At 45.4% G+C, this 26,209-nt stretch overlaps 1 protein-coding gene across 2 annotated transcripts in view; it reads right to left on the minus strand.

Annotated features, from left to right (window-relative positions):
• The window catches only part of TMPRSS9 (transmembrane serine protease 9), a 108,368-nt gene that overhangs the window by 61,340 nt on the left and 20,819 nt on the right, over positions 1-26,209 (minus strand). For both annotated transcript variants that reach the window (XM_069977969.1, XM_069977967.1), the window contains exon 2: positions 3,282-3,439. In XM_069977969.1, coding sequence (XP_069834070.1) covers positions 3,282-3,426 — 145 coding nt within the window. In that variant the 5' untranslated portion in view covers positions 3,427-3,439. The remainder of the gene's footprint in view (positions 1-3,281; positions 3,440-26,209) is intronic.

Below are 26,209 nucleotides of genomic sequence, written 5' to 3' on the forward strand. Positions count from 1 at the left end.
ATGTTTTCTCCACTAGGCGTCACTTTTGTTTATTGCACAGCTGAAAGAGCAACAGGGTTAACTTGTTTTGTACAATGTGTTTTGTGCTGGCCACTCACAGGTGCTCTTTTCTGCTATCCTATCCTCTTCTGCCTCTCTCACGCACACTTAGCCCCACCACTCACAGGAGGGTTTAGATAAAGCCCCTGTGGGAGGAGTTACACTGGTGAAGGAAGTGAGTTAGTTCCACTTAGTTTTCTAGTGAGTAGGGACACACAAAAAACCAAGTTACTGCTGTAGTTAAGCCAGGGCCTGGCTTTTGCCAGTACCCCTGACAGGAAATAAGCACAGATGCAGCAAAAGACTTTATTTCTATACAATCAACTATGTTTGCTAATTGCTATGCAGTGCTAAGCTAAAGCAGAGGAGAGCAGCCACCATGGTCACCCTAGCCCACGCAGGAACTCCTAAAAAAAGAGCAGGACAGACTTAAAACCTGAAACAATAGGAGCTGATCCCAGTAGGACAAAGCTAACGTCTAAAAAAGGTCTACGTATCCTACTGCAAAATGCAGGTGACTGGGAAATCTTGGACACCTAGCTACACCTAGATAACTGACGACTGGGGCTCGTGCTACCCACCTGGGATGGGTTCTACAATACCAGGGGGCAGAAGGCAGTCAGTCTAAATGTGAGTATAAGTGTCACTTCACTACTTACAGAGCTCCACTATAGTTCCGGCAGAGTACAAGGGCTATATTGGGCAATGGGCTCCATTGGCAAACTCCTCTCCTCTTCTTTCTACCTCTACAAAGCACTACTACTGCTTTTTTTCCTTCCAAGCACCTACCTCAAGCACTAAGTCAGCACTCAAATCTGTGTCAAGATTACCAAAACTCTTCAGTAAAATTGTTCTATTTTTATATATCAAGCGCACGGGACTCTGTCTGCCTCTGTTCAAACCTGCACCTATACACACACCACCGCACACCTTGGGTTATTTTTCCCCTCTTCTGTACCAACATCCTGGTGGGTCAGTTACCATTTCAGGTTGCTGTGACAAGAGTACAAGGGCAAGGGACCCACAACAAACCCGAAAGGTTACAGACTATTTTGGGGAATACAAGCCAGCCGAACACAAGCAGGAACCAACATCACACCTGTGTGCTGGGCTAGCACTGGTGTGACAACATATAACAATAACATCACTGGCAGAGCAAGCAAATCTCTCCTACCTACCACATTACGGCTCAAGTGCATAACCTTACATTTATCCACATTAAACCTCATTTGTCATTTCTCTGCCCAACATATCAGCTAAAGCACCAGAAGCCAGATTTGGGGATCCATACCAGATTTAACCAACCAATTTCAGTCAATATGACAGGAAAGAGTCACAGAACACACCACTCCTATTGCAAGAAAGTTGTGAAACCTTGAATGATATAATTTGTATTATTTTAATGGTATTTTATTTATGGAAATGATATGATGAGACAAAATGAGACAATTAGGCGAGATCCGGATATTATATCAGTACTAAATGAACAGGTAATAATCATTACTAATCAGTGTATAAGATTTGATTATTTTTTAACATGATAAGGAGAGGTGTGACAGGTTTTGGTGTAAAATTTTGAATAATTTTGAGCAATCACTTATTTGCTTAAAATGTGTGACTTTGTTACACTGATTTTTTGGTGAAAGCATTGCTCAATTCCCCCTTATGTGTCTTTTACCAAGTTTTCACCAATTATTCTTAGTTTGATTAATATCTTGATTTTGGGTAAAGTGCTTATTACTAGCTTATCCCCATAGTATCTTAAAGGGAAACAGTCAGCTAGAAAAGACATCCCTAACTGCTTACACAGCTATAAAGCCATGTAAGCAGCAAGTCTATCCATAACTTCATTGTTGTTGTCTGAGGCTGCAATCATCTAGTAAAATGTTTTTTATTTCTACTATGAAGTGTCAGGGTGTAATTTCTATGGAGTGTCCAGCACGGGGCGCACTATATATAGAAGTCAATGAGTACCATTGACTTCTATATATAGTGTGCCCCTGCTGGACACTCTATTTATTCAATGGATGTGTATGTAAAAATTTTATGTACAGTACATTTGGAGGGCACCGAATAGGGAGTGAGAGAGGTGCCTATGCATCTACCTCCCCCCTCCCTCACTGCTCGGTGCTGGACACATATACACAGTACTACTCCTCCTATCATATGCTTATAGTATTAGCAGGTGATGGGGGAGTAGTACCTGTGCTATCCCCATCACCAGCACCCCCTGCCGCCGTCCACGCCACTCCTCACACAAGGGCTTCAGCATGCCCCCTCCTCTGCTCCCCCTCCTCCTCTTAGCTTCAAACGTCAAACTATCCCGCCGACGACTGGGGACCAAAGTATTCCATAAATGTATTCAATCAAAAACGCACTGTACATAACATTTTTACATACACATCCATTGAATCAATAGAGTGTCCAGCAGGGGCTCATTGACTTCTATATATAGTGCGCCCCCTGCTGGACACTCCATTGGAATTACACCCTGGTTCGTGACGTCATAGTATTTCTGAGAAATTGAAGTCTGATCCCTGATCTAGTAAATTAAGGAAAATAGACCTATATGTGCATTTTCCATAATTAATGTACATTAGAAATTTGTCTAACTTTCCATAAGTAATAACATATTAAAAAAAAAAAACTTTTGGCCGGACTTCTCCTTTAACAACACACATATGCACTTATGGAGAGTTTATGTGGAGCTGTCCATGCAGATGCAGGCAAAGATGGTGACCCACTCCTTACTCCACATTGAGAGTACTGAAAGACATGTATTTTCTAGTGGGTCACCATGAGATCACATGACCCAAGTAAAACAAAGAATTCCAGGAATTTTCTGAAAGAAAGGAACTATTAAATTAGGCAAGACTAGCTGCAGGAAGGTCAAGCCCCATATCTAGTAGTCTGTACAGACAGCAGATTGACATCTCGCTGCAAGTATGTAAGTGACAGCTCCCTTAACCCCCACTGGCAGGATCATACATTACCTGCTCCACATTCCAGCTTGCTTTGGGGGGCTCCCGGCGTCTTGACGTCCCGCTCAGCCAATCAGCGCACTGATTGGCTGAGTGAGACGTCCAGACACCGGGAACCCCCAAAGCAAGCCGGAGCAGGTATATATGCTCCAGCCAGCGGGGGGTTAAGGGGGATGTCAGTTACATAGCGTAGTGGGAAAACCATTGCAGATTAATTACATGTGAAACTGGCATTAGGTAGAAAACTCTGTGCACACTTACTTATTAATAGTCCTGCAGTGACACTGATGGCCGTGCCTCCAAGAAGTATTGAGGCCAATGTCCATTTGCAGCAAGGTGTGCGTATGAAATTCACTTTGTCCACATCTAAAACAGGTTCTGTATCCCCACGCTGCTGGACAGCCATTGTAACAGAATAGCTGTAGAGAATAAACAAGTGTTAATTCTGAAAGTGAACATCAAATAAAAAATGTAAAGATGGCATTATAGCGCTAGAATGTCCACGGATATGGTATCAGAACTGCGTGCGGGGGGCTGCCCGGGTGATTGCTTGATCGTTCGTGCAGCCCATAGCAGATAGCAGCCGTCTGCTGCCGCCACTCCTATTCCACATGGAGCGACGGCAGCAGATCACTGCTATATTAGCCGTTTGTCTTTAAACATGTTGAAAGACAAACAACAGCAACGATCAGCCGACATGATTCATGTCAGCTGATTGTTGTCTTCTATTAAACTAGACGATTAGCGGCCGTATAATCGTTTTGTGTAATGAGGCCAGAGCTGCTATTTATCTTTTCCTAGATACTCTAGTTAAGGTGCAGTGCTTAACCCACAGGTGGGCAAACCCTCCTCTAAGGTTACATTGTCTATACCAGGGATTCCTTCTCTTCTCCATCAGGACAGTTTACAAAAGTCAAGAGACTGATCCCCAGTAGGATAAAGAGCCTAAGTTGACACATCCTTCTGATCTATGCCTGACTGCCTTGGGAGGTCTTGAGGAGTCTGCTACACCCAGTTTATAGGCTTGGGGCTTGTACTACCCAACCTGGAAACTTGGGCAAAAGGCGGTCTTCGTATGCGTTTTTTTTCTGCACCCAAAGTACTACTCTCAACACAATCCCAGCAGAGTACTTTTCTACATTAGACATTCTCAGTCAAGTTACACTTCTTCTATGCTCAACTATACCTTCTTCAAGATAAGCTACACTTCTTCTACTCACTCCTTCTTCAAGTCACTACTTCTAACACTACTATCACCTGGAACTGCATCTGTTAAGTGGTGTGTTACAATCCACTGTATTGCACTGAAGTTCCTCAGTAACCAAAGTCACCTTTGCTTAAGCAACGGATTCTGTTCTTATTTGTTCTCCGCACCTGCACCCTAACATTGTGCTACCCCCAAAAGCGTCAGTGCCTGTGTGTGGGCCACACCACTCCTGGCCACTGTGAAAAGTGAACCAGCCACAAAACACCAAATGCCCACCTGCTGCATAACACCTCAGCACTCCGGGCAACACCATGAACACCCAGAAATAGAGATGAGTGAACCTTGAACACACACGAAACAAGTTGTTTTTAATTATAGCGCCCATTTAAATGAAAAGTGTCACATTAAAAAGTGCAGTAGTGTAATTTGGTGGGGGCAGAGGGGGCGGCCGCTCCCGGGCCCACACAGGCAGGGGGTCCACTGAAGACTGTTCCTGGGGGCCCACAAGGCTACCGGATGCTGTGCCTAACCATTTGACTGTTTGCACTCGATTGCGAAGAGAACATACAGTTGAATGTGGTGGGGTGATGGACAAGGTGAGGAGAGCATTGGTTGTCCACCCTGCCAATCACTGTTGTGGCCACAAGAGACCCTTCCCTCCCTTAGAGCTTTTTTTTTCTCTTAGTTATAGAGGAGGAGACCGATGGGAGTAAGTGGGTCTAACTCCTGTGAAGGATCTCATCTATGGCCGTTGGGGTATGGGAAGCGCTGCCTAACGGAAAAGGGGGTACCTAATGTGGAGGTACAGTCCACTGGCGGGGGTGTTGGTGGGTTGTCTAACCACCAGGAGGAACACCAAGGAGATTACTTCTGTGTGTGTGTGTGTGTGTGTGTAGGGGATGGGGGGGCACAGAGGAATATGAGGGCACAAAAGACCTAACTAATATAAGGATGCAAAGAGAAGCTGAGCTTTAATATGGTGGTACAGAGGGGCCTGACAACTACGTGTGTGTGTGTGGGGGGAGGACACACGAGGGGTCTATCTTCTATATGGAGGTACAGGAGGGTGGTGTTGGGGGGGGGATAATCTGCTATATAAAGTTATAGCTGGTGGCTTTTTTTTTACTATATGAGAGCATAGAAGACACCCCCTGTGCTTTGTCTGTCCAGGCTTGATGGGAATTGTAGTTTTGATATGTAAAAAGAGAATTCAGATCCCAACCAATCAGGAGTAGGAGACAGAAGTATGTGCTTAGCGTGTACACTCCTAGCTGTGTCACATGACCTAAACAGACTCCCAATGCAAGTCTATGGGGCCATTTAGAAAGAGGAGCATGCAGAAGTGTGGTCGTCTCCTCACTCTTTCTACTGATCATTCAGGGACAGACCCTGAATGATAAACACTTTTGATACGTCTCGCTGATATATCAAAAGTTTTTTTTAATGACAGGTATTCTTTAAGAAGTAATGTGTTGTTTTACCTGTCATACCTCAGTAAATAAAGTAAATAATCTGCATGCCATGTGTCTGCAGCTGAGCTCTCACCATACTGTAATTACTATACACGTCCTTCAGAGCCCAGTCCACATTTTCCTCCTCTACTAGATCTTGCTTCTTAGCCGACAGTCCTCATTCCCACATATAAGGTGCCATTACTAAAGCTGGAAGCAACTATTGTATTTTCGGCGCACAATTTTTTGATGACAATGATTACCACTGTTCTTCTAAAGGTACTAGGCTACAACCTACAGTAAGGGCTCTATTACAGTAAAGATTATCGTGCGAAAATGTAAGCGATAATTTTTCCATGTGTATGCGGGCAACAATCAAATCACTTACAAAAATCTGTTCATATGTCCTTGATTGCATCTTTTGAGATGACCATAAAGTCATCGTTAATCGTTTGCAAATCTTTTGATGTATGTACACATCGATATTGTGATCGTAACTAACGACTATCACTTCATGTATTAGGTAATTGATTTTAGGTCGTTCCCAAAAGTGCTTGTTTGCAGCTCTGCAAGGAAACAGTGCTAAGCACTAAGCCAACATATCTGACTACACGGGCATACTTGGCTGCAGGGGGCATAGCTGTCTAGAAGGGGCATAACTGGCTGCACTGGGCATTTCTGACCACAAGTGGCATACTGTACAGTATATGACTATAGGGGGCATATTAAGCTACAAGGGGCATATTTGGCTGACTTTATACAGAGACTATGGCAGCAGTGTGATCTTGTCATTACTTATTCAGGCTGGGTTCACACTACGTATATTTGAGGCTGTATATTTGAGGCTGTATAGCAACCAAAACCAGGAGTGGATTGAAAACACAGAAAGGATCTGTTCACACAATTTTGTAATTGAGTGGATGGCCGTCATTTAATGGCAAATATTTGCTGTTATTTTAAAACAACGGCTGTTGTATTGAAATAATGGCAGTTATTTACCATTATATGACGGCCATCCACTCAGTTTCAACATTGTGTGAACAGATCCTTTCTGTGTTTTCAATCCTCTCCTGGTTTTGGTTGCTATGAGGACCTGACAAGAGGACCAAATACTGCCTGAAATATACGTAGTGTGAACCCAGCCTCAAGGTTTATAACTGATCACATCACTTGGGAGTACTCAGCTGGAACATGTCATTACATGGAGGGCTTGAAAGGCTTCCACATGGTGCACCAATGGGTACACCAACTGCACCATTGTGGCTCCAGTTTGATGTCTGATACAAATATCACCCAGGCACAAACATGCTCTGTGAGTTATTATGGTAGCTTTGACTGAACTTTAGAAACAGTCAGGTATCTTGATGTTGCATTTGTAAACCAGTATGTCTCACATCACAAAACAGAGTTTAATCGGTGAACTGACAAGGTAACGGGCATGAGCTGGACAAGTATCAAAAATGTTGGCAATTAATCAGGAATTGGAATGAGGGAACAGTAACTGACTCTGTGGCAAGGAAAGCAGTCATACAGCACTCATAGTCAGCGTAGAAATCTACAATGTATACTGGGCAAATGTTGCAACTTGGTGTTTTTTCACCCTGTGTATTTTTTTGATGTTGACTGTCCTAGATCTATCTATCTATCTATCTATCTATCTATCTATCTATCTATCTATCTATCTATTTATCAATCTTCTGGTCAAGGTACAATAAATCAGAATGGCATAGCAAATGCCAATGATACTACATGCATATATGATCTATGTTGAATTAAAAGGTTGGCAATTCTTGGATGCAGGATTGGACAGGTTCACTGGGGTACCAGGGAGTCTCCCAGTGAGCTCTAACTCTGACATGGTTATGGGCCCCAGAGATCAACAAAAAAGAACCTTTTATTTTGGAGCCAACCACTTGCACTACAGTCTGTTTTCTTCAGCTGTGCTCTTACAGACAGATAGGGGAGAGTGAGACACCAAGTGGGGAAAGTGCTAGAGACTGCCATCATCCCTTTGTGTGACACCTAACAGAGATCCCTTTACCTGGGTGACATAGGACATAGTGAACCACCCGAACTAGGACACTACACATGTTTTGATGCAATAACCAAAATGGTATCGGCAGTCTGGCGTGTGTGTCCAATCACCAATTACATTGGTGGCGCAACCAAACTGAGCTCTCTGTTATTACGATTAGATGTACATAAACTGGTGGGTAAAGAGGAACCTTACGATGGTCCTCTACGAGCTGCCACCTGAATGCCCGTATTAACAATCTGTTCGAAGACTGGATCCTGTTGCAATACTGGTAAATATTTACTAAGGCTATGTTCCCAAACAGTATTTTTGCTCAGTATTTTGTTCACTATTTTACAATTAACCCTTTGAGGACTGGGCCCAATATGACCCAGAAGACCGCACAAATTTTGATCTTAGTGTTTTTGGTTTTCCCTCCCCCCCTTCTAAGAGCTCCAGCACTTTCAGTTTTCTATTTACAGGGCCATGTAAGTGCTTGTTTGTTACAGGAATAGTTGTACTGTGTAATGGCGTCATTCATTTTACCATAACATGTATGACGGAATCCCAAATATATTATTTATGAAGATATAAATTGTGAAATCGTAAAAAAGAATGCAATATGGTAACGTTTGGGGGGTTCCTGTGTCTATGTAACGCACTATATGGTAAAAGCGACATGATACCATTATTCTATAGGTCAGTCTGAACACAACCATATGCAGGTTTACACAGATTCTCTAATGTTATATTTTTTTTTTTATGAAATTTTTTTTGGCAATTGATTATTAATAAAATGGGCTTATTGTGACACTTAGGGTAGCTTCACACGGGCGGGCTCGCTGCGAGCCCGGCAGGTCCTGTCAGTTTCCATAAACTACATACTTGCTGCGGACCGCAGCGAGTATGTAATTGTACCGCGCTTAACCCCTTCTACTCCCGCCGGCTCCCCCGCTGTAAGCAGCATACATTACCTGTCCTTGCTGCACGGGTCCGGCGTCCTGCTCTCCCGCCCGGCCAATCAGTGGCTGCGGCTGGGCAACACACTAATTGGCCGGACGGGAGAGCAGGACGCCGGACCCGTGCAGCAAGGACAGGTAATGTATGCTGCTTACAGCGGGGAAGCCGGCGGGAGTAGAAGGAGTTAAGCGCGGAACAATTACATACTCGCTGCGGTCCGCAGCAAGTATGTAGTTTATGGGAACTGCCAGGACCTGCCGGGCTCGCAGCGAGAATCTCGCTGCGAGCCCGCCCGTGTGAAGCTACCCTTATAACGGTTTTATTTTTTCACCTATGGGGCTGTATGGGGTGTAATTTTTTCCACCATGATCTCTAGTTTTTATTTATACCATATTTGTGAAGATCGGATGTTTTGATCACTTTTTATAAATTTTTTTTATATATAATGTAACATAAAATCGGTAATCCGCGCACTTTTTCCCCTCTTTTCGTGTACGCCGTTCACCGTTCGCAATGACGCTTATTATATTTTAATAGATCGGACAATTAAGCACGCTACGGTATATTAAATGTTTATTTGTTTATTTATTTTTAGAATTTTTTTTATATAATGGGATAGGGGGGTGATTTCAACTTTTATTGGGGGAGGGGCTTTGTTAGTGATTGTAACTTTTTTTTTTTTTACACATTTGAAGTCCCTTTGGGGGACTTTTACATACAGTACTTTGATTTCTACACTGATGATTGCTATGCCATAGGCATAGCATTGATCAGTGTTATTGGCGATCTGCTCATTGAGCCTGCCTGTGCAGGCTCAGTGTAGCAGATCGCCGATCGGACCGCGCGGAGGCAGGTGAGAGACCTCCGGCAGTCCGTTTTAACGATCGGGACCCCCGCAGTCACACTGCGGGGGTCCCGATCGGTAAGTGACAGGGGACTCCCCCTGTCACTTAAACGCTGCAATCGCTGCAGCGTGTCATTACTGGTGAGGTCCCGCCTGCTGATTGCAGCCGGCCCCCACCTGCTATGAAGCGCGCTGCGCTCCGGAGCGTGCTTCATAGCCGGAGAAACACCCAGGACGTATAGTTACGCCCTAGGTCGTCTGGGGACAGACTTCCATGGCATAACTATACACCCTGGGTCGTCTAAGGGTTAAAACCAAGAGTGGAATAAAAATACAGAAAAGCTATGTTTACACACTGTTGAAATTTAGTAGATGTCCCTCATTTAAGACAAATAATGGCCCTTATTTCAAAACAAGGGTTTTTGTTTGAAATAAATGGTAATTATTTGCCGTTAAGTGGCAGCCATCCACTAAATTTCAGCAGTGTTCGAACATAGCTTTTCTGTATTTTCAATCCACTCCTAATTTTGGTTGCAAAATGCTGACCAAAATACTGAGCAAAATTACTGTGTGGGAACATAGCCTAATGATGTTTTCATTTTTTTCATACTACCTACTGTATCCTGTCAGGAATGTAGGGCTTTTTTTCTGTTTCATTAACCCTCATTCCCCATTTACTTGTCGTAGCCTATGTCATTTTCCATATGGAATATTGTTGGTAACATGTGCTGAATGGCTTAATGAAGCCATCAACAAAAAATTGCCTGCATTTTCCTTTCTATGAGCAAATACATAATATATATATAAACATTTGCCATCAGAGTTGCAGGGGTGTTTAAAAAAACAGAACATGCACTTACCTCTCCATCTCCATTGCTGGTGCCTGAAGTCGGTGCTCCGGTCACTGGCCATTTCCTGGTCTAGAGATGGGACTTGTGAGTTGTGACGTTCCAGGCCTGCTCTGCCAGTCAGCGGCTGAAGTGGTGTCCTGCCTCTCCTGCTGATTGGCTGAGAGAGCTTGAGCCGTTGCATTCCAAGTCCCATCTCTAGACCAGGATGGAGCCGGGGAAGTAAGATCACCTTATTTTTTACACACACACCCTCCCTGGCAGTTTTGAAAAAAATGTCCCTGCTTTCCTTTAAGATAGTTCACAAACTCCTGGCCCTGGCAAATGACCAACAGGTCATCAATATACCTTCCAGTCCAGAAAATCTTCTGGAAAAAGGGGTTAGAAAAAAAATGTATTTCTTCCTACACACTAAGCCTATTGTAATTTGAATTCACCATTGTTTTTGTTTTTATCTCCCTACAGTGCTTGATGGAGCCTGTACACAGAGGCTGCATGGCAACACAGGCTTCATGTACAGGGGTCTGTTCTGGACATGAGACCAAAAGACAGCCATAAGCCACTACCACGCAACTTTTGTATACCTTTTATCCAGGCATAAATCAGGCCCAGTAGGAGGCTACGCCTCTTCCCCACCTTATCATGCCCCTGCTGCCCATCCATTAGGCAAGTGGGGGATGCAGCTGGCATATGCCACAGAAAAGGGGTGGATCTGCCCCTTTTTCGTGGTGTACACCAGGGGCGCACAATGATAAATCCCCCCTTTGTTTTCTGTAGCCTTTTTTCATTATTATGTGAATTCTGTTTTTAAATTTAATTTTTAATTGAAAAACATTTAAAGGGGTTATCCAGAGCCAGGGCCGCCATTAGGGCATTACTGGCAGTACAGGTGTATGGGGCCCAGCCTATGGGGGGGCCCGGGCCTCCCACACACTTCACTTTGTGAGAAGCCTGGTATACAGACAGTGCAGGGAGATGGGAGAGCTACTGCAGATGCAAGGGGCCCCTTCTACTTAACTAATATCATGAGGCCCTCCTCCCCCCTGCACTGTCTGTGGATCGGGCTGCAGAATCCCCCCCTCCCTCCACAATGGACCCCAGGCTCGTGCAGAGCTGGTGACTTCCGGCCTGTGTGCTCTCCCAGGTGACAGGAAGATGCAGCGGGCCCCCTCTCCTCTCTCCCCCTCCCTCCTTCCATCTCACAAACTTCTCTGGCTGCCGTCGTCTCTGCTGCATGGTCGGAACATAAGGGGGAGGGGAGGAGCCGTTGTGTGAGGAGCACTGAAGACTGAATGGGTCCTGGAGCAGAGAGAGAGAGAGTGAGAGAGTGAGAGAGAGTCCCCATCCTGGGATAGCCTGCCCAATGTAACTCTCAACTCGGCTCTGCAGTGCCTGACCAATGTAAGTGACAACTCTGCTGAGCCTGACCAATGTGACCGACAACTCGGCTCTGCTGTGCCTGACCAATGTAACCAACAACTCGGCTCTGCTGTGCCTGCCCAATGTGACCGACAACTCGGCTCTGCTGTGCCTGCCCAATGTGACCGACAACTCGGCTCTGCTGTGCCTGACCAATGTAACTGACAACTCGGCTCTGCTGTGCCTGACCAATGTAACTGACAACTCTGCTGTGCCTGACCAATGTAACCGACAACTCAGCTCTGCTGAGCCTGACCAATGTAACCGACAACTCGGCTCTGCTGAGCCTGCCCAATGTGACCGACAACTCGGCTCTGCTGTGCCTGACCAATGTAACTGACAACTCTGCTGTGCCTGACCAATGTAACCGACAACTCGGCTCTGCTGAGCCTGCCCAATGTGACCGACAACTCGGCTCTGCTGTGCCTGACCAATGTAACTGACAACTCTGCTGTGCCTGACCAATGTAACCGACAACTCGGCTCTGCTGTGCCTGACCAATATAACCGACAACTCGGCTCTGCTGAGCCTGACCAATGTGACCGACAACTCGGCTCTGCTGAGCCTGACCAATGTGACCGACAACTCGGCTCTGCTGTGCCTGCCCAATGTAACCGACAACTCGGCTCTGCTGTGCCTGACCAATGTAACCGACAACTCAGCTCTGCTGTGCCTGACCAATGCAACAATGCGTCTGAAGCACTGGAGGCGGGCCGGCTTGCCCCAGTGGGAAGGAATTCCCTCCCCTCTATGACGGGGCTCCATTATAATCAATGGAGCCGTGTCATAGGGGGCGGGGGATTCAGTCCACTGGGGCAATCTGGCCCGCCTCCAGTGCTTCAGACCTAGCCCGGTACCCGTGGATAGAACGGCGCCGTACACGGGAACCAGGCCGCAGTTCTAAAAACTTACCACGGCATCGGCTTCACCGTGATGGCGGCGTTCTATCCGTGGGTCATATTAAAGAGGATGTGTGTGTGTGTGTGTGTTGATTTCTGTGGACATGGAGTCTGGAGGGGTGATGCTGTATGGCTATCTGTATATTATATCCAGGCTGTATGGTATGTGTATACTATCTCCTGTATGGTATGTGTATATTATATCCCAGGCTGTATGGTATCTGTATATTATATCTAGGCTGTATGGTATGTGTATACTATATCCCAGGCTGTATGGTATCTGTATATTATATCCAGGCTGTATGGTATGTGTATACTATCTCCTGTATGGTATGTGTATATTATATCCCAGGCTGTATGGTATCTGTATATTATATCCAGGCTGTATGGTATCTGTATACTGTCTCCTGTATGGTATGTGTATATTATATCCCAGGCTGTATGGTATCTGTATATTATATCCAAGCTGTATGGTATGTGTATACTATATCCCAGGCTGTATGGTATCTGTATATTATATCCAGGCTGTATGGTATGTGTATACTATATCCCAGGCTGTATGGTATCTGTATATTATATCCAGGCTGTATGGTATGTGTATACTATATCCCAGGCTGTATGGTATCTGTATATTATATCCAGGCTGTATGGTAAGTGTATACTATATCCAGGCTGTATTGTATCTGTATACTATATATATATATATATATATATATATATATATATATATATATATGCAAAAAAGGGGTCCGTGGAGCCTCAGTTACGAGTCTCAAAACACGGGAATAGCCAGATATCCCTCTCTGGAGAGAGGGATATCTGGCTATTCCCGTGTTTTGAGACTCGTAACTGAGGCTCCACGGACCCCTTTTTTGCATATTTAAATTTTGTATGGGACAATCAATGGAGACTCGTAAATGAGTACTCCATTGGAATTTTTCACTGTTCTCCCTGAGTTCAGTGATTGTTGTGTTTTGTTGGTCTATTTATCATTGCCCCAGTAGCCAGAATCCTGCTCCACACTGATGAGGGGCAAATACCCCGAAACTGCAGTCTGTGGATGGATGCCTAGCCTTGGTAACCCTTGTCTTATGTCGTTATACTCGCCACAGAGTTAGACTTTGACTCACAGGGGCCACCCTGGTGTTTCCCTATTTAGGTCCTAAAGCTCGCAACAGAGGTAGGACCTGAGGGACTACGTATCAGGGTGGTTTGGTGCTCTCCCCACTAGGAGGCACCCCTTGGCAATGGGCTTCCTTCTCTGGAGAGAGGGATATCTGGCTATTCCCGTGTTTTGAGACTCGTAACTGAGGCTCCACGGACCCCTTTTTTGCATATTTAAATTTTGTATGGGACAATCAATGGAGACTCGTAAATGAGTACTCCATTGGAATTTTTCACTGTTCTCCCTGAGTTCAGTGATTGTTGTGTTTTGTTGGTATATATATATATATATATATTCAGCAGCGGCTGACCAGGCATGCTGGGGGTTGTAGTTGCAAAGCAGCGGCTGACCAGGCATGCTGGGGGTTGTAGTTGCAATGCAGCGGCTGACCAGGCATGCTGGGGGTTGTAGTTGCACTGCAGCGGCTGACCAGGCATGCTGGGGGTTGTAGTTGCACAGCAGCAGCAGACAGCACATCTAATTTCAATTTGTAAGTTAAGTGTGCTGTTTGTCTGCCGGTGCATCCCCGCCCCAGCTAGCCGGGAGTGATGTGCCCTGTGCCAGCCACACAGGTCGCACCCACCAAAGGCCAGCCCTGAGTCAAAGATACGTTCCATAGTTTTCTTTAGTGGGGGGCCCAGACAATTTGGCTGTATGGGGCCCCGAAAATCCTGATGGCGGCCCTGTCCAGAGCTACAAAACCATGGCTACTTTTCCCCCTCTTCTGTCTCCAGTTCAGGTGTGGTTTGCAATTAAGCTCCATTTACTTCAATGGAACTGAGTTTGAAACCCCACCCAACCTGGAGACAAGAGAGGGGGAAAAGTGACCATGTTTTTGTAGCGCTGGATAACCCCTTTAAAACATACACATAAAGAGTTAGATAGTATATCAAAGCTATCACTGGAGGCAATCATACATAAAACATGTCTGTGCATACATTTACTATAAGAACATTTACATCAGGATTTAGGATGGCACATGTCTATGTTTTCCCTCTGCATGCATGTGTGTTAGAAGGGACTGTCCTTGTACCATAAAAAGAAAAAAAGCTCTGTTTACGATGTAAAATGGCAAAGGCGCTGAACATAGGGGTACAATAGGGTCTTTGTTAGGTTTTCTTTCTACCTTTGCTGTCCAGTGCAAATACCTAAATTCCAGACTTCTCCTTCCACTGCTGATTTTATCACAGCCCAGAAAAAGGCGGTGGTGGTGGGTTATAGCAGATTCACCAATTCTTGGGAAGCAGGACAAGGTTGGGGGGGGGGGGGGGGGGGACCGATATCACTTAAGGCCACAGCAGTTGCAGTAGGAGTAGAAATGATGTACAGACTATATTGTGATTTATCTACATATATTTTTTAGTATAGTCATTAATATTCATGATATCAGTGTATATGAATGGAACACAGCTTTTGCAGGACCTTGCACAACAAGAACAGCAGCAGGAGACTTTACAATCTCAAACCAGGGCAACCTTTAACAATATTTCCCTGGAAGCCCCTGTTTAACTCACAGAAAAGGTTTTCAGGGGATAGAAAGGCCTTTTTGGCCTCCCGTGAGGGTTCCAGGTTATGTTCTCACCTCCATCACCGTTCTTTGGGAAATGAGGGGCAGCAAGTAAGTATTGTTACTCCTGCATGGTGGGCCTTCTCCCTATCCCCTGAGGCTATAGAGCTGTCTTTAGGAGACAGGTGCCCAATGCTATAGGGTTACTGTATGATGAACCTGAGAGAGCAACAGTGGCTGAGAACCAGTTAAAGGAGAAATCCGGCAAAAGTATTGCATTGCTCCCCAAAAGTTATACAAATCCCCAATATACACTTATTACGGGAAATGCTTATAAAGTGCTTTTTCCCCTGCACTTACTACTGCATCAAGGCTTCACTTCCTGGATAACATGGTGATGTGACTTCCTAGATAACATAATGATGTCACAACTCGACTCCCAGAGCTGTGCGGGCTGTGGCTGCTGGAGATGATGATGGCAGAGGGACAGGGACACAGGGCATTGTGTTGGTTGATAATGCAAAGTAATGCAAAATAATCGTCCCGTGTAATAGGGCCCTTAGACTACAAATAATAAATTACTGGAATTATTGTTAGTTGGCCACACATCTCTCTGGGAAAGCAGCTGATGTGTGGCCAACTGTGAGGTAATAAAAGGGCCCCTGTAGTGTCAGCAGATAGAAAAACACCCATAAGTCACCCCATTTTGGAAAGTACACCCTCAAAGAATTCATCTTGGGGTAGGATGAGCATTTTGACCCCACAGTATTCAAAAGTATTCAAAATTAGACAATAAAAATGAAAAACTCGAATTTTTCCAGTAATATGTTCGTTTAGTTTGAAATTTCTCAATTTCACGAGGAACAAGAGAAAAAATGTACCCCAAAATTTGTAACGCAGGTTCTCCTGAGTAAAAAGGTACCTCATATGTCGGTATAAACCACTGCATGGGCACACAGCGGGGCTCAGAAGGAAAGGAGCGCCAATTAGCTTTTTCAATGCAGATTTTGCTGAAAAAGTTTCTGAGCGCCAGGTGCGTTTGCAGTGCCCCTGTAGTGCCAGCGGAGTAAAATCTCGCCATAAGTCACCCCATTTTGGAAAGTGCACCCCTCAAGGAATTTATTTTGGGGTGTTGTGAGCATTTTGACCCCACAGGTATTAGAGGAAAGTATTCAAAAGTCACCAATCATTTATGTTGACAGGGGATAAAAAGTGCCGGCGGCACGTGGCACAAGCGATCAGCGGTATATAGTATATACCGCTGATCGCTTGTACCGGGACCCCACATGGGGGTCCCCGATCACTGCCCCATGCTCTCCGCTACCTCCGGGGGTGGAGAGCATGGGGCTTTCATTCATTTTTTCTTTTTGATCACTGTGAACAGACTTAGGTCTGTTCACAGTGATGGCGGCGGCCATCTTGGATCTGATGGCCACCGCGGGGAGGGGGGGTTAGTGACTGGGGCACTAGGGGGGCTGATCTGGGGTCTTATTTTACTTATTTCATCTTTCCCCACACCGTGGATTCATGCTGGGGGGAGATGAAATACAGAAGCGGCACCGGCCCATTAGTGACCGCCGTATTGGCGGTCACTAAGGGGTTAATGAGGTTCGGCTGTGGGACCGCAGCTGATTGTCATTACCTCCGGTGCTGCAGTCACTTGAGAGCGGGATCGCTATCCCTGCAGCGATCCCGTTCTCATCATAAAACCCCGTCAGAGCAGGAACGTATATATACATTCCTACTGCACGTGCAATAGGAACGTATATATACATGTTACTGACGTGAAGGGGTTAAAGGGGTTGTCCCACAGTACTAAGTAATGACATATTGTTATGACATGCCATTACCTACCGATCAGTAACGAACTGACTGCTGGAATTCTGGAACACTGATCCTCGAAATGAAGGATCTACAGTTTGCAAAGCGCTGCTCTTTAATGCAGGAATGCCAGTGGTCAAAGTTTTCATTGATCAGAACGTTATGTCACATCCTAGTGATGCATCATAATATCATTGCCATAATATTATTAGTTGGGCATACTACTTTAAGAGAGTAACTGCTGGGATTTATTTTTTACTTCTGAACATTTGGTGTTCCTTAAAGGGGTATTCTGCTCAAACATAACTTTACATATTTTGTTGCCCATGGTGCGACTAAAAATTCTTTACATACTCCCCCACCCCCCTGTCCAAGATGGCTGATATTACCAAGTCCCTCTCTGCAACTTTGTAGCTTCTCTGTAATGCCAGGATGTATAATCACAGTGAGTTCATCAGCAACTTGACCTTAGATTAACCCTCCCAGCATTACAAAGAAGCTACAGTGTTGCAGATACAGCCTGCCAGGGACTTGTTTACACCAGCTGTCTCAGAAGGGAGGGGGAAGGAGGAGGAGACGGAGAGAAAATCTCCCACAGTTTTTTGTGTCTTCAGCAGAAAGCAGTAGCTCAAAACTGGGGGAAGGAGACAAAATAGGCATTAAGTAAGGAATGAATTGTTAGTCTCACCCTGGGAAGCAACATATGAAAACTTATGTTTGAGCTAAATATCTCTTTAAACTACACATCTAACAGAAAAAGCATCCTGGTGCTGTCAGATCAACCAGAGATTTTAATCACAGCAAAATTAACTTCAATCTGTCCGACAAGTCTCTGTACATATTTAAAAGCTTACCTAAAATCCACCTGTTTATTCAAGATTACCAGGGTAACTCAGGACATCTGAACATGTTAATCCTTGCACATCTTGTTCATTTTATGCTGAGCAGAGAATGATAAGTCCTAAGTAAAAGGCCCGTGTCATACTCAGTAGGTTCAAGCATCTCAGAATATTTAAAGGGGTACTCCACTTAAGAAAAATTTAACCCTGTTTAATCCCCAGCCATAATCTAAGCTTGTGTGTAAAAGGTTTCTATTGCATGAATTGGACCATTTTTCTGCAGCACATTCTGACTCACACTCTGAAGCTGCAGAAAATCCTCACTGACTGCTCCACTCTGTCTCCACTCCTCTGTTCTTCCCCTCTCTTCTGAGACCAAAGTCACATCATCTCTGTCTCTTCTGTTGCCAGGCAAGCTGTAAACACCTCAACTGTAATCCCAGCCAGCAGTGACATCACACTAATTGGTCTTCGCTATAGACCGGCTTTTAGAAAAACTGATAATTTAGGTACAAGGGCAGCTACAAAGACGGGAGATGGCTCAAAATATGCAGAGGGACTTGGTGAGTAACATTGGCTAAGTTTGGGAGCATTTCATTCTTTAGTGGGATACCCTTTTAACTAATTTTTGGTGGACTAAAAACTGTAACATGAAATGTTGTCAGGGTACGGGATGGTCTCACTGTTTACTTTCACATGCCATTTTGGCATCCTATTTGTCTAGACCCCAGACAGAAGATTCACTGGTACTGCCCTCATGGTGACCCTGTAACAACAGTCTTCCAGATCTGTTCCTTTTTAGTTATGAACATTATTAGAGATGAACGCAACTGCCACGGCCGCGGCGGCGTCCCGTGCCCCGGGCCGCTGCTGCAACCTCTCTCTGCCCCATGCAGCCGCCGGGGTCCATGTGCAGGGACCCGGCGCTGCTACCAGTTCGGCCCCGGGGGGTGCCTTACCTCGCCCCGCTCCTGTCTCCGTCTGTACCGGCCGGCGTGCGCGTCCTTGCCTCCTAGGGCGCGCGCGCCAGCTGTCTCAGATTTAAAGGGCCAGTCCGCCCCTAATTGGAGGTTTGCACCAATCACTCACTATAAATCCCAGCATGCCCTGTCCCTCGTGTTGGAGCCTCTACATGCTTCCCATAGCATTTGGCCCAGCTCCCTGTTGTTCCTGACCTGAGTCCTTGTTCCTTGTTCCTGTCAGCTGGCCCGGTCCCTAGTCCCTGTCCGCTGCCTTCCTATTGTTCCTGAGTACCGTCTGTCACCTGCGACTACGCCTACAGACCTCTGCCTGCACTATCTCCTGCCTACTGCTCCTGCCTACTGCTCCTGCCACGCCTCGCCCGCCGTCACTAGCAACCAAGCCAGGGGTAGCGACCTGGGGGTCGCCTGCCGCAGCAAGCCCATCCCGCCTTGCGGCGGGATCTGGTGAAAACCAGCGGCCCCTTCGACTCTGCTCCCTGGTGAGGTTAGTGCCATCGCTAGTGACGGTTCAGTGGATCCACGACTCCAGGCGTTACAGCAACTCGAGCAGAAGTAGTTGAAGTTAAAGAAATTGGATGCCACCCTAGGGAATCTGGAAAACATGGATACAGCCTATGACTGTATACAACAGTACTCCCAAGGGCTGCATATAACTGCTCCATGTTCCAGTTGCACTTATCTCTAAAACGTTATACATGCTCTAGTAAACATCCCAAGTCTTGTCAAGCTGCTACATCTAGAGGTGTTTTTGTCAAGTTTTAACATACCGTATATTTTCAAATCAATTGAATAAACAATAAGAGTACAGCAGATCTGGGCCTATCTGTTCATGTGACAAAATGTTAAAATATACTGCAATATATTAAAAATTCCCAATTAAAAGAATAAATTAATTTTGGCACTAAAACATGCATTACGGCCTCCGACTACACAGTGTGTACTGTAACTAGGCCCCCTCTTTTGGTCAAGCTCAAGATCAGAGAAAAAGGCCTCTTGAGTATAAAATCCAAAAAAGGAAGAACAGATAACGCGTAAGTATTATATAGCTAGCCATATAACTGTTTTTGAACCTATATAGGTTTCTATAAACACAGTATATACATATACCCTAATATTTATAGATTGTAAGCCCTCGCTGGCAGGGTCCTCTTCCCCCATGTACCAGTCTGCCATTTGCCTTCATGAAATGTGTTTTGATCTTGTAATGTTCCTGTTTGCAGTGGCGGTCTTTGGCACCAAGCACCCCAAGCGATCGCTTGGGGCCCCCAACATCCAGGGCTTGTGCTCAAGACCGCTGGACAGGGCCGCTGCCCCGCTCGCTGCTGCCATCTGAACTGTAACTATGAGCACTCGTAATGAGCGCTCATAGTTACATGCAGCAGCACTGACAGGGCAGGAGACATTGTCTCCCTTCCTGTTAGTCACTCTTGTGGCCGCAGAAAGGGTTTTCCCTGCGGTCACAAGTGGCAGCTTTGTCCTTGTGGTGCCGGCGCTCCAGTGACATCACTGGATCATCGGCGCCAGGACAAGGGGAGTGAGGCCTCTTGTGATGCCAGGGAAAACCCTTTCTGCGGCCACAAGAGTGAAGAGAAGAGAAGACGCCCAGACCCAGGTGAGTATAAGTGTTTGTTTTATTGTGTTATATACTATATGGGAGGGGGAGCACACAGGGGTCTTTTTAACTGGGGGAGCACACATCGGGGGTCTATATAAATGGGGGGAGCACACAGGGGGGCTATTTAACAGGGGGAACACACAGGGGGGTCTATATACTACTGAGGGCAGCACACAGGGGGTCTATATACTACTTGGGGCAGCAGAATGGGGTCTATATACAACTTGGAGAGCACACAGGAGGTCTTTATCCAAGTGGGGGAGCACACAGGGGGGCTATATACTACAGGGGGAGCACACAGGGGTTTATATACTACTGGTGGGGCACACAGGGGGTCTATATACTACTGGGGGAACATACAGGGGGTCTATATACTACTTGTGAGGCACACAGGTGGTCTATATATAACTGGGGGAGAACACAGGGGTCTGTATACTACTGGGGCAGCACACAAGGAGTCTATATAATACTGGTGGGGCACACAGGGAGTCTATATACTACTGGAGGAACCACACAGGGGGTTTATATACTACTGGAGGAGCACACAGGGGTCTATATCCAAGTGGGGGAGCACACAGGAGGTCTATATCCAAGTGGGGGAGCACACAGGGGGGCTAAATACCCCTGAGGGAGCACACAGGGGGCCTATATACTAGTGGGGGAGCACACAGGGGGTATATACAACTGGAGGCAGCACACAGGGGGTCTATATACAACTGGGGCAGCACACAGGAGGTCTATATACTTCTGGGGGAGCACACGGGGGGCTATATATAACTGGGGGAACACACAGGGGTCTATATACTACTGGGGGAAGCAAACAAGGGGTATATACTACTGGGGGCAGGACACAAGGGGTATATACTATTGGGGACAGCACACAAGGAGTATATATTACTGGCGGTAGCGCACAAGGGGTATATACTACTGGGGGCAACACACCGCGGTCTATTGTTTTGGAACGCGTGTCGAGGAGGGGGGCCCAGACATACCTTCGCTTGGGGCCCCAGAAATGCCAAGACCGCCCCTGCCTGTTTGATACCCCTATTGCTTGTATAGCGCTCTGAAATTAAGGGCGCTTTATAAATAATTAATAATCATCAATATAGACAATTAACATCATCAACATATTTAATAATTAATAGAGATGAGCAAACCGGGTTCGGGTTCGAGTCGATCCGAACCCGAACGATCGGCATTTGATTAGCAGGGGCTGCTGAAGTTGGATAAAGCTCTAAGGTTGTCTGAAAAACATGGATACAGCCAATGACTATATCCATGTTTTCCACATAGCCTTAGGGCTTTATCCAAGTTCAGCAGCCACCGCTAATCAAGTGGCGAAAGTTCGGGCTCAGATTGACTCGAGCATGCTCGAGGTTCGCTCATCTCTAATAATTAATCATAATACTGGACGATCAAGTCTTTCACCTGAGACGCTGTACATTTGGTAGGAAGACTATACATTGGTCCATATATATTGGTCCATTATGCCATCAGAGACTTGTTCGAAATCTCCTGCTATAAACACAAAGACATGCTCATCCTATGACCTACAACCTTACTATTGCCTTCTATCTCTGCTGTTGTACAACTCCGGTTTACCACATTCCATTAGCTAGAATGTTCCAAAATAAAAAGGGAGGATGAGCTTTAACCACCCTAAGTACTAGTAATAAAGGAGAAACCTGCTGGATTGCACTGGGCATTTGACAATAGAGTATAAAACAAAGGCGTGAAAAAAGCCTCACAGATTTAAGGCTATATAATAGTATTTTGGTCAGTATTTCAGTAATTTGAACAGTATTTTTAAGTTTTAAGTTGAAAACACAGAAATAGGTGCAAATGTTGCTATGATAATTTTGCTAAGTAAATTGCACTCCTGGTTTTACCTAAAAATATTTGTGCAGCCCTGACTAAAACGCTATGTGGGAGACTAATGCTGTACTATTCAATGCTTTAAGATGTGGGTTGTATTCAAGAAGGTTTTGGCATAACTAGGCCTGACTATAGAGGTGCCAAGCGGAGGGGGGGGGGGGGGGTGTTGGAATGGCGGCTGATTAACAGGAAGTGCTGAACAAACATTGCTAGCGATGTTTGTGCAGCCCTGGCCACAAACTGTGTAAGTGCTTGTTTACATTGCAGGTCAGACCATGTAATAAGGCCTTTAGAAGTACAGTGCAAAAGCCATACAAAGGTGTTGATGCAGTCATTGTCTGGACACCGCTATCATGAATCTCAACAGCAAAGGACCAAGCTTAGAAGAAGGCAATTTTGCTAATAAAAGTTTAGTCAATGGGAATACCCCTTTGAGTGAAGCTTTAATATGTATACCTTTTCACTTAAATATCTATACTCTTCAAGTTAGCATATTCTTAGCACCTCACAATACCAATACTCTTTCATAAAATGCTCCATTGACTATAGAATAATGGTGAATAGAGATTGCCTCACAGTTTAACATTTCACAAAAGCTGTAACACACATGATCTTTGTGCACTCTGTGAAATGTACCTTCAATGAAACCTGACTTTTGCCATTGATGATTGTGGAAATCAGCACTGGGGTAAACAATACGGATAGCTCTTACAACTGTCAAGTGATCCCATGACCGCGGCATGTTTAATGAAGTGAAGGGTCAGGAGTAAGACAGCGTAACCTATTAACATTGCTCTGTATAACTGGGTGAGAAATTTATAAAGTGCCTTTTTCTTATATTACCAACATTTCTAAGCCATCGTCTATCTTAGCGATTCTCTTCACTTTTAACTCTATTGTGGTAGGGCAACTGATAGAAAGATGTTATCAGTTTTGCTGTACAGCTCATCCAAAGATGGTATTGTCGTGACGCCAGTGCTAGTCCAGCACACAGGTATAATGTTGGCACCTGTTTTGTGTTGTGGCTGGCTGTACTCCCCAAAATGGTCGGTGACTTGCCGGGTTGTGATGGGTCTCTTGGGCTCTTGTCACGGTAGTCCTGAGTGACAATTGAACAACCCGGACTATGCGTACCACCATTCACAGAAAAGGGAAAAATTACCCAAGGTGTGCGGTTAGTGTGTATGGATGCTGGTGCGTACAAAGTATGACAGAGTCCCAGTGATATCAAAAAAAGAACAGCTTGAGGCTATGTTCACACTACGTATATTTGAGACTGTATGTTTGAGGCTGTATAGCAACCAAAACAAGGAGTGGATTGAAAAGACAGAAAGGCTCTGTTCACATAATGTTGTAATTGAGTGGATGGCCGTCATTTAATGGCAAATATGTGCTGTTATTTTAAAACAACGGTTGGTGTATTGAAATAATGGAAGTTATTTACCGTTATATGGCGGCCATCCACTCAATTTCAACATTGTGTGGACAGAGCCTTTCTGTGTTTTCAATCCACTCCTGGTTTTGTTTGCTATGACGACCTGACATGAGGACCAAACACAGCCTCAAATATACATAGTGTGAACCCAGCCTTACTGTGTAGTCTCTAAGTAGTACAATAAAATAAAATAAAGTAAAATAGATAAATCTTTGCATAAACATTAGTGCTTCACTTGGTTGTGCTTGCGGAGGTGCTTGAGGAAGTAGAGTAGAGTACAGAGGTAGTTGTAGCGGTGCTTGAAGGGTTGAAAGTAGAGTAGAGGTGAAGAGTTTGTTGAGGGAGTCCTAACCCAATGTAGCACTGTACTCTGTCAGAACCTAGAGAATACTTGTAGAGTGAGAAGTTACTTGTACCTGTGTATAGACTTTGGTCTGACCACCTTGTGCCCTAGAGTGTCGAGTGACCTGTGCTAATAGGGTGATACAAGCCTCAGACGTGGTGATCTGGGTCAAGCTAAGCTCCCGGGAGTGTCCCGGTTACCTACACTGCAGGATAGGATAAATAGACTTTCCTTGGTAGCTTTGTCCTATCCAGGCTAGTTCCTCTTGTGTCACAGGATACTACCCTGCACTTTCCAGGAAAAACAATCACATACAGGGCAAGACTGGGAGATCTAGCCCTGGCATCTAAGACTATACAGGCCCATTTACTGTTGAAATACTGGATTATAAGAAGGCGTCATTTTTTTATTTTAAGGATGGCTAACCTTTTTCAAGGGATATTACCATCTTAAAGGGTATTCCCCCCAAAATTATTTTTGCATTCCAAATAATCTTTCCAATATAAAGTTATTATGGATTCTGCACAGTTTTGCTGTTATCTAGTTGCATTCACCCCCACTGAACGCATGGAATCATCAGCTCTCAGTCCAACCCGACACCAGTCCCTGCACCTGGCCCCCACCCTTGGAGTCGGCATCACGTGTCCTCCCTCTCCCGCATCCATTGTCAATCCCCCGCTTAAAGCTCATTTCCCCCTGTGTCTCACCCAGCAGTAGTGAGTGAAGCAACACCTGAGATGACAGCTCTGCTGTGGCTTTCACAGTACTTGTAGAACTAGAGCTCCCAGCATGCTCATCCTTCTCCGTGCATGCTGGGAGTTGTAGCCAGGAGAGCCAGAGGTAGAGGAGAGGTGCATGGATGTAGGTCTACACTCCGCACCCCAATGGCGCATCTCACGTGGAGGCGGCCCGCAGAAGCAACACCAACATTCTCACTCCGACCCCCCCCCCGGCATCTCACCCGGCAGCCGTCCGCGGTGGCGCCCCTCCCTCTCCCGCATCTCACCCGGAGGCGGCCCACGGCAGCAACACCAGCATCCTCCCCCCTCCCACATCTCACCAGTCACCCACCCGAGGCTGCGCCCCTCCCCCCGCATCTCACCCAGAGGCGGCCCCCAGCCAGCACCAACACCACTGGCCTCCCCCCCCCCCCCCCCCCCCGTGCATTTCACCCGGAGGCGGCCTACACCTCTACTACACCATGGACCAATCAAACATTGCATGATGGGAGATGTAGTTTTCTGGCGGCGCCATGTTGGATATAGTTCTGCGTTTTAAAAAACTTGTAACTATGGAACGGAAGCAGCTAGAAAGATGGGAGACGGCTCAAAATTCTCAGGGGGACTTGGTGAGTAACACAGGCTAGGTTTGAGGCATTTTATTTTTTTATCTCTTGGGGGGAATACCCCTTTAAGCAATATAGTTATACCTGTAGGACTTCTTATGTTTAATATTTCTGCAAATACATTGATTTATAAAATTCTACCTCCTGATCCATTCTATTGTCAACAGATAATCGACTATGCTCTAAAAGCAATGGTGTTCTATAAGGAGGGATTTGTCATTTCAATGCCGTAGGCTATATATGTTTTCTAGGACTCACTAGGGCTGCATCCAACTTCTTCAGCCACCAGTAATCAAATACAGAGTTTACTCGAGGGTCGCTCATCATTAGTGGCTACACAAGTGTTCAGTGCTCAGGTCGTTTAGGGCTACTATTTTACTGAGTTTCTATCCTGTACACAGTATAATACATAAGTAAGAATCATACATCCATATGCACACTAACACATACTGCATATACACATACATTTACATCCATATGCACACACTCATAGACAAACCCTGCAAATACACATACGTACACTTAAGGTGCTATCATACAAAGCAATTTTTAACTATTACCGATTAATGATTAATGATCGCAAAAGAGAACTTTTTGGAACAGCTTGAAATAATTCACA

Source organism: Dendropsophus ebraccatus, chromosome 7, assembly GCF_027789765.1.
Source record: "Dendropsophus ebraccatus isolate aDenEbr1 chromosome 7, aDenEbr1.pat, whole genome shotgun sequence".
Classification (NCBI taxonomy): domain Eukaryota; kingdom Metazoa; phylum Chordata; class Amphibia; order Anura; family Hylidae; genus Dendropsophus; species Dendropsophus ebraccatus.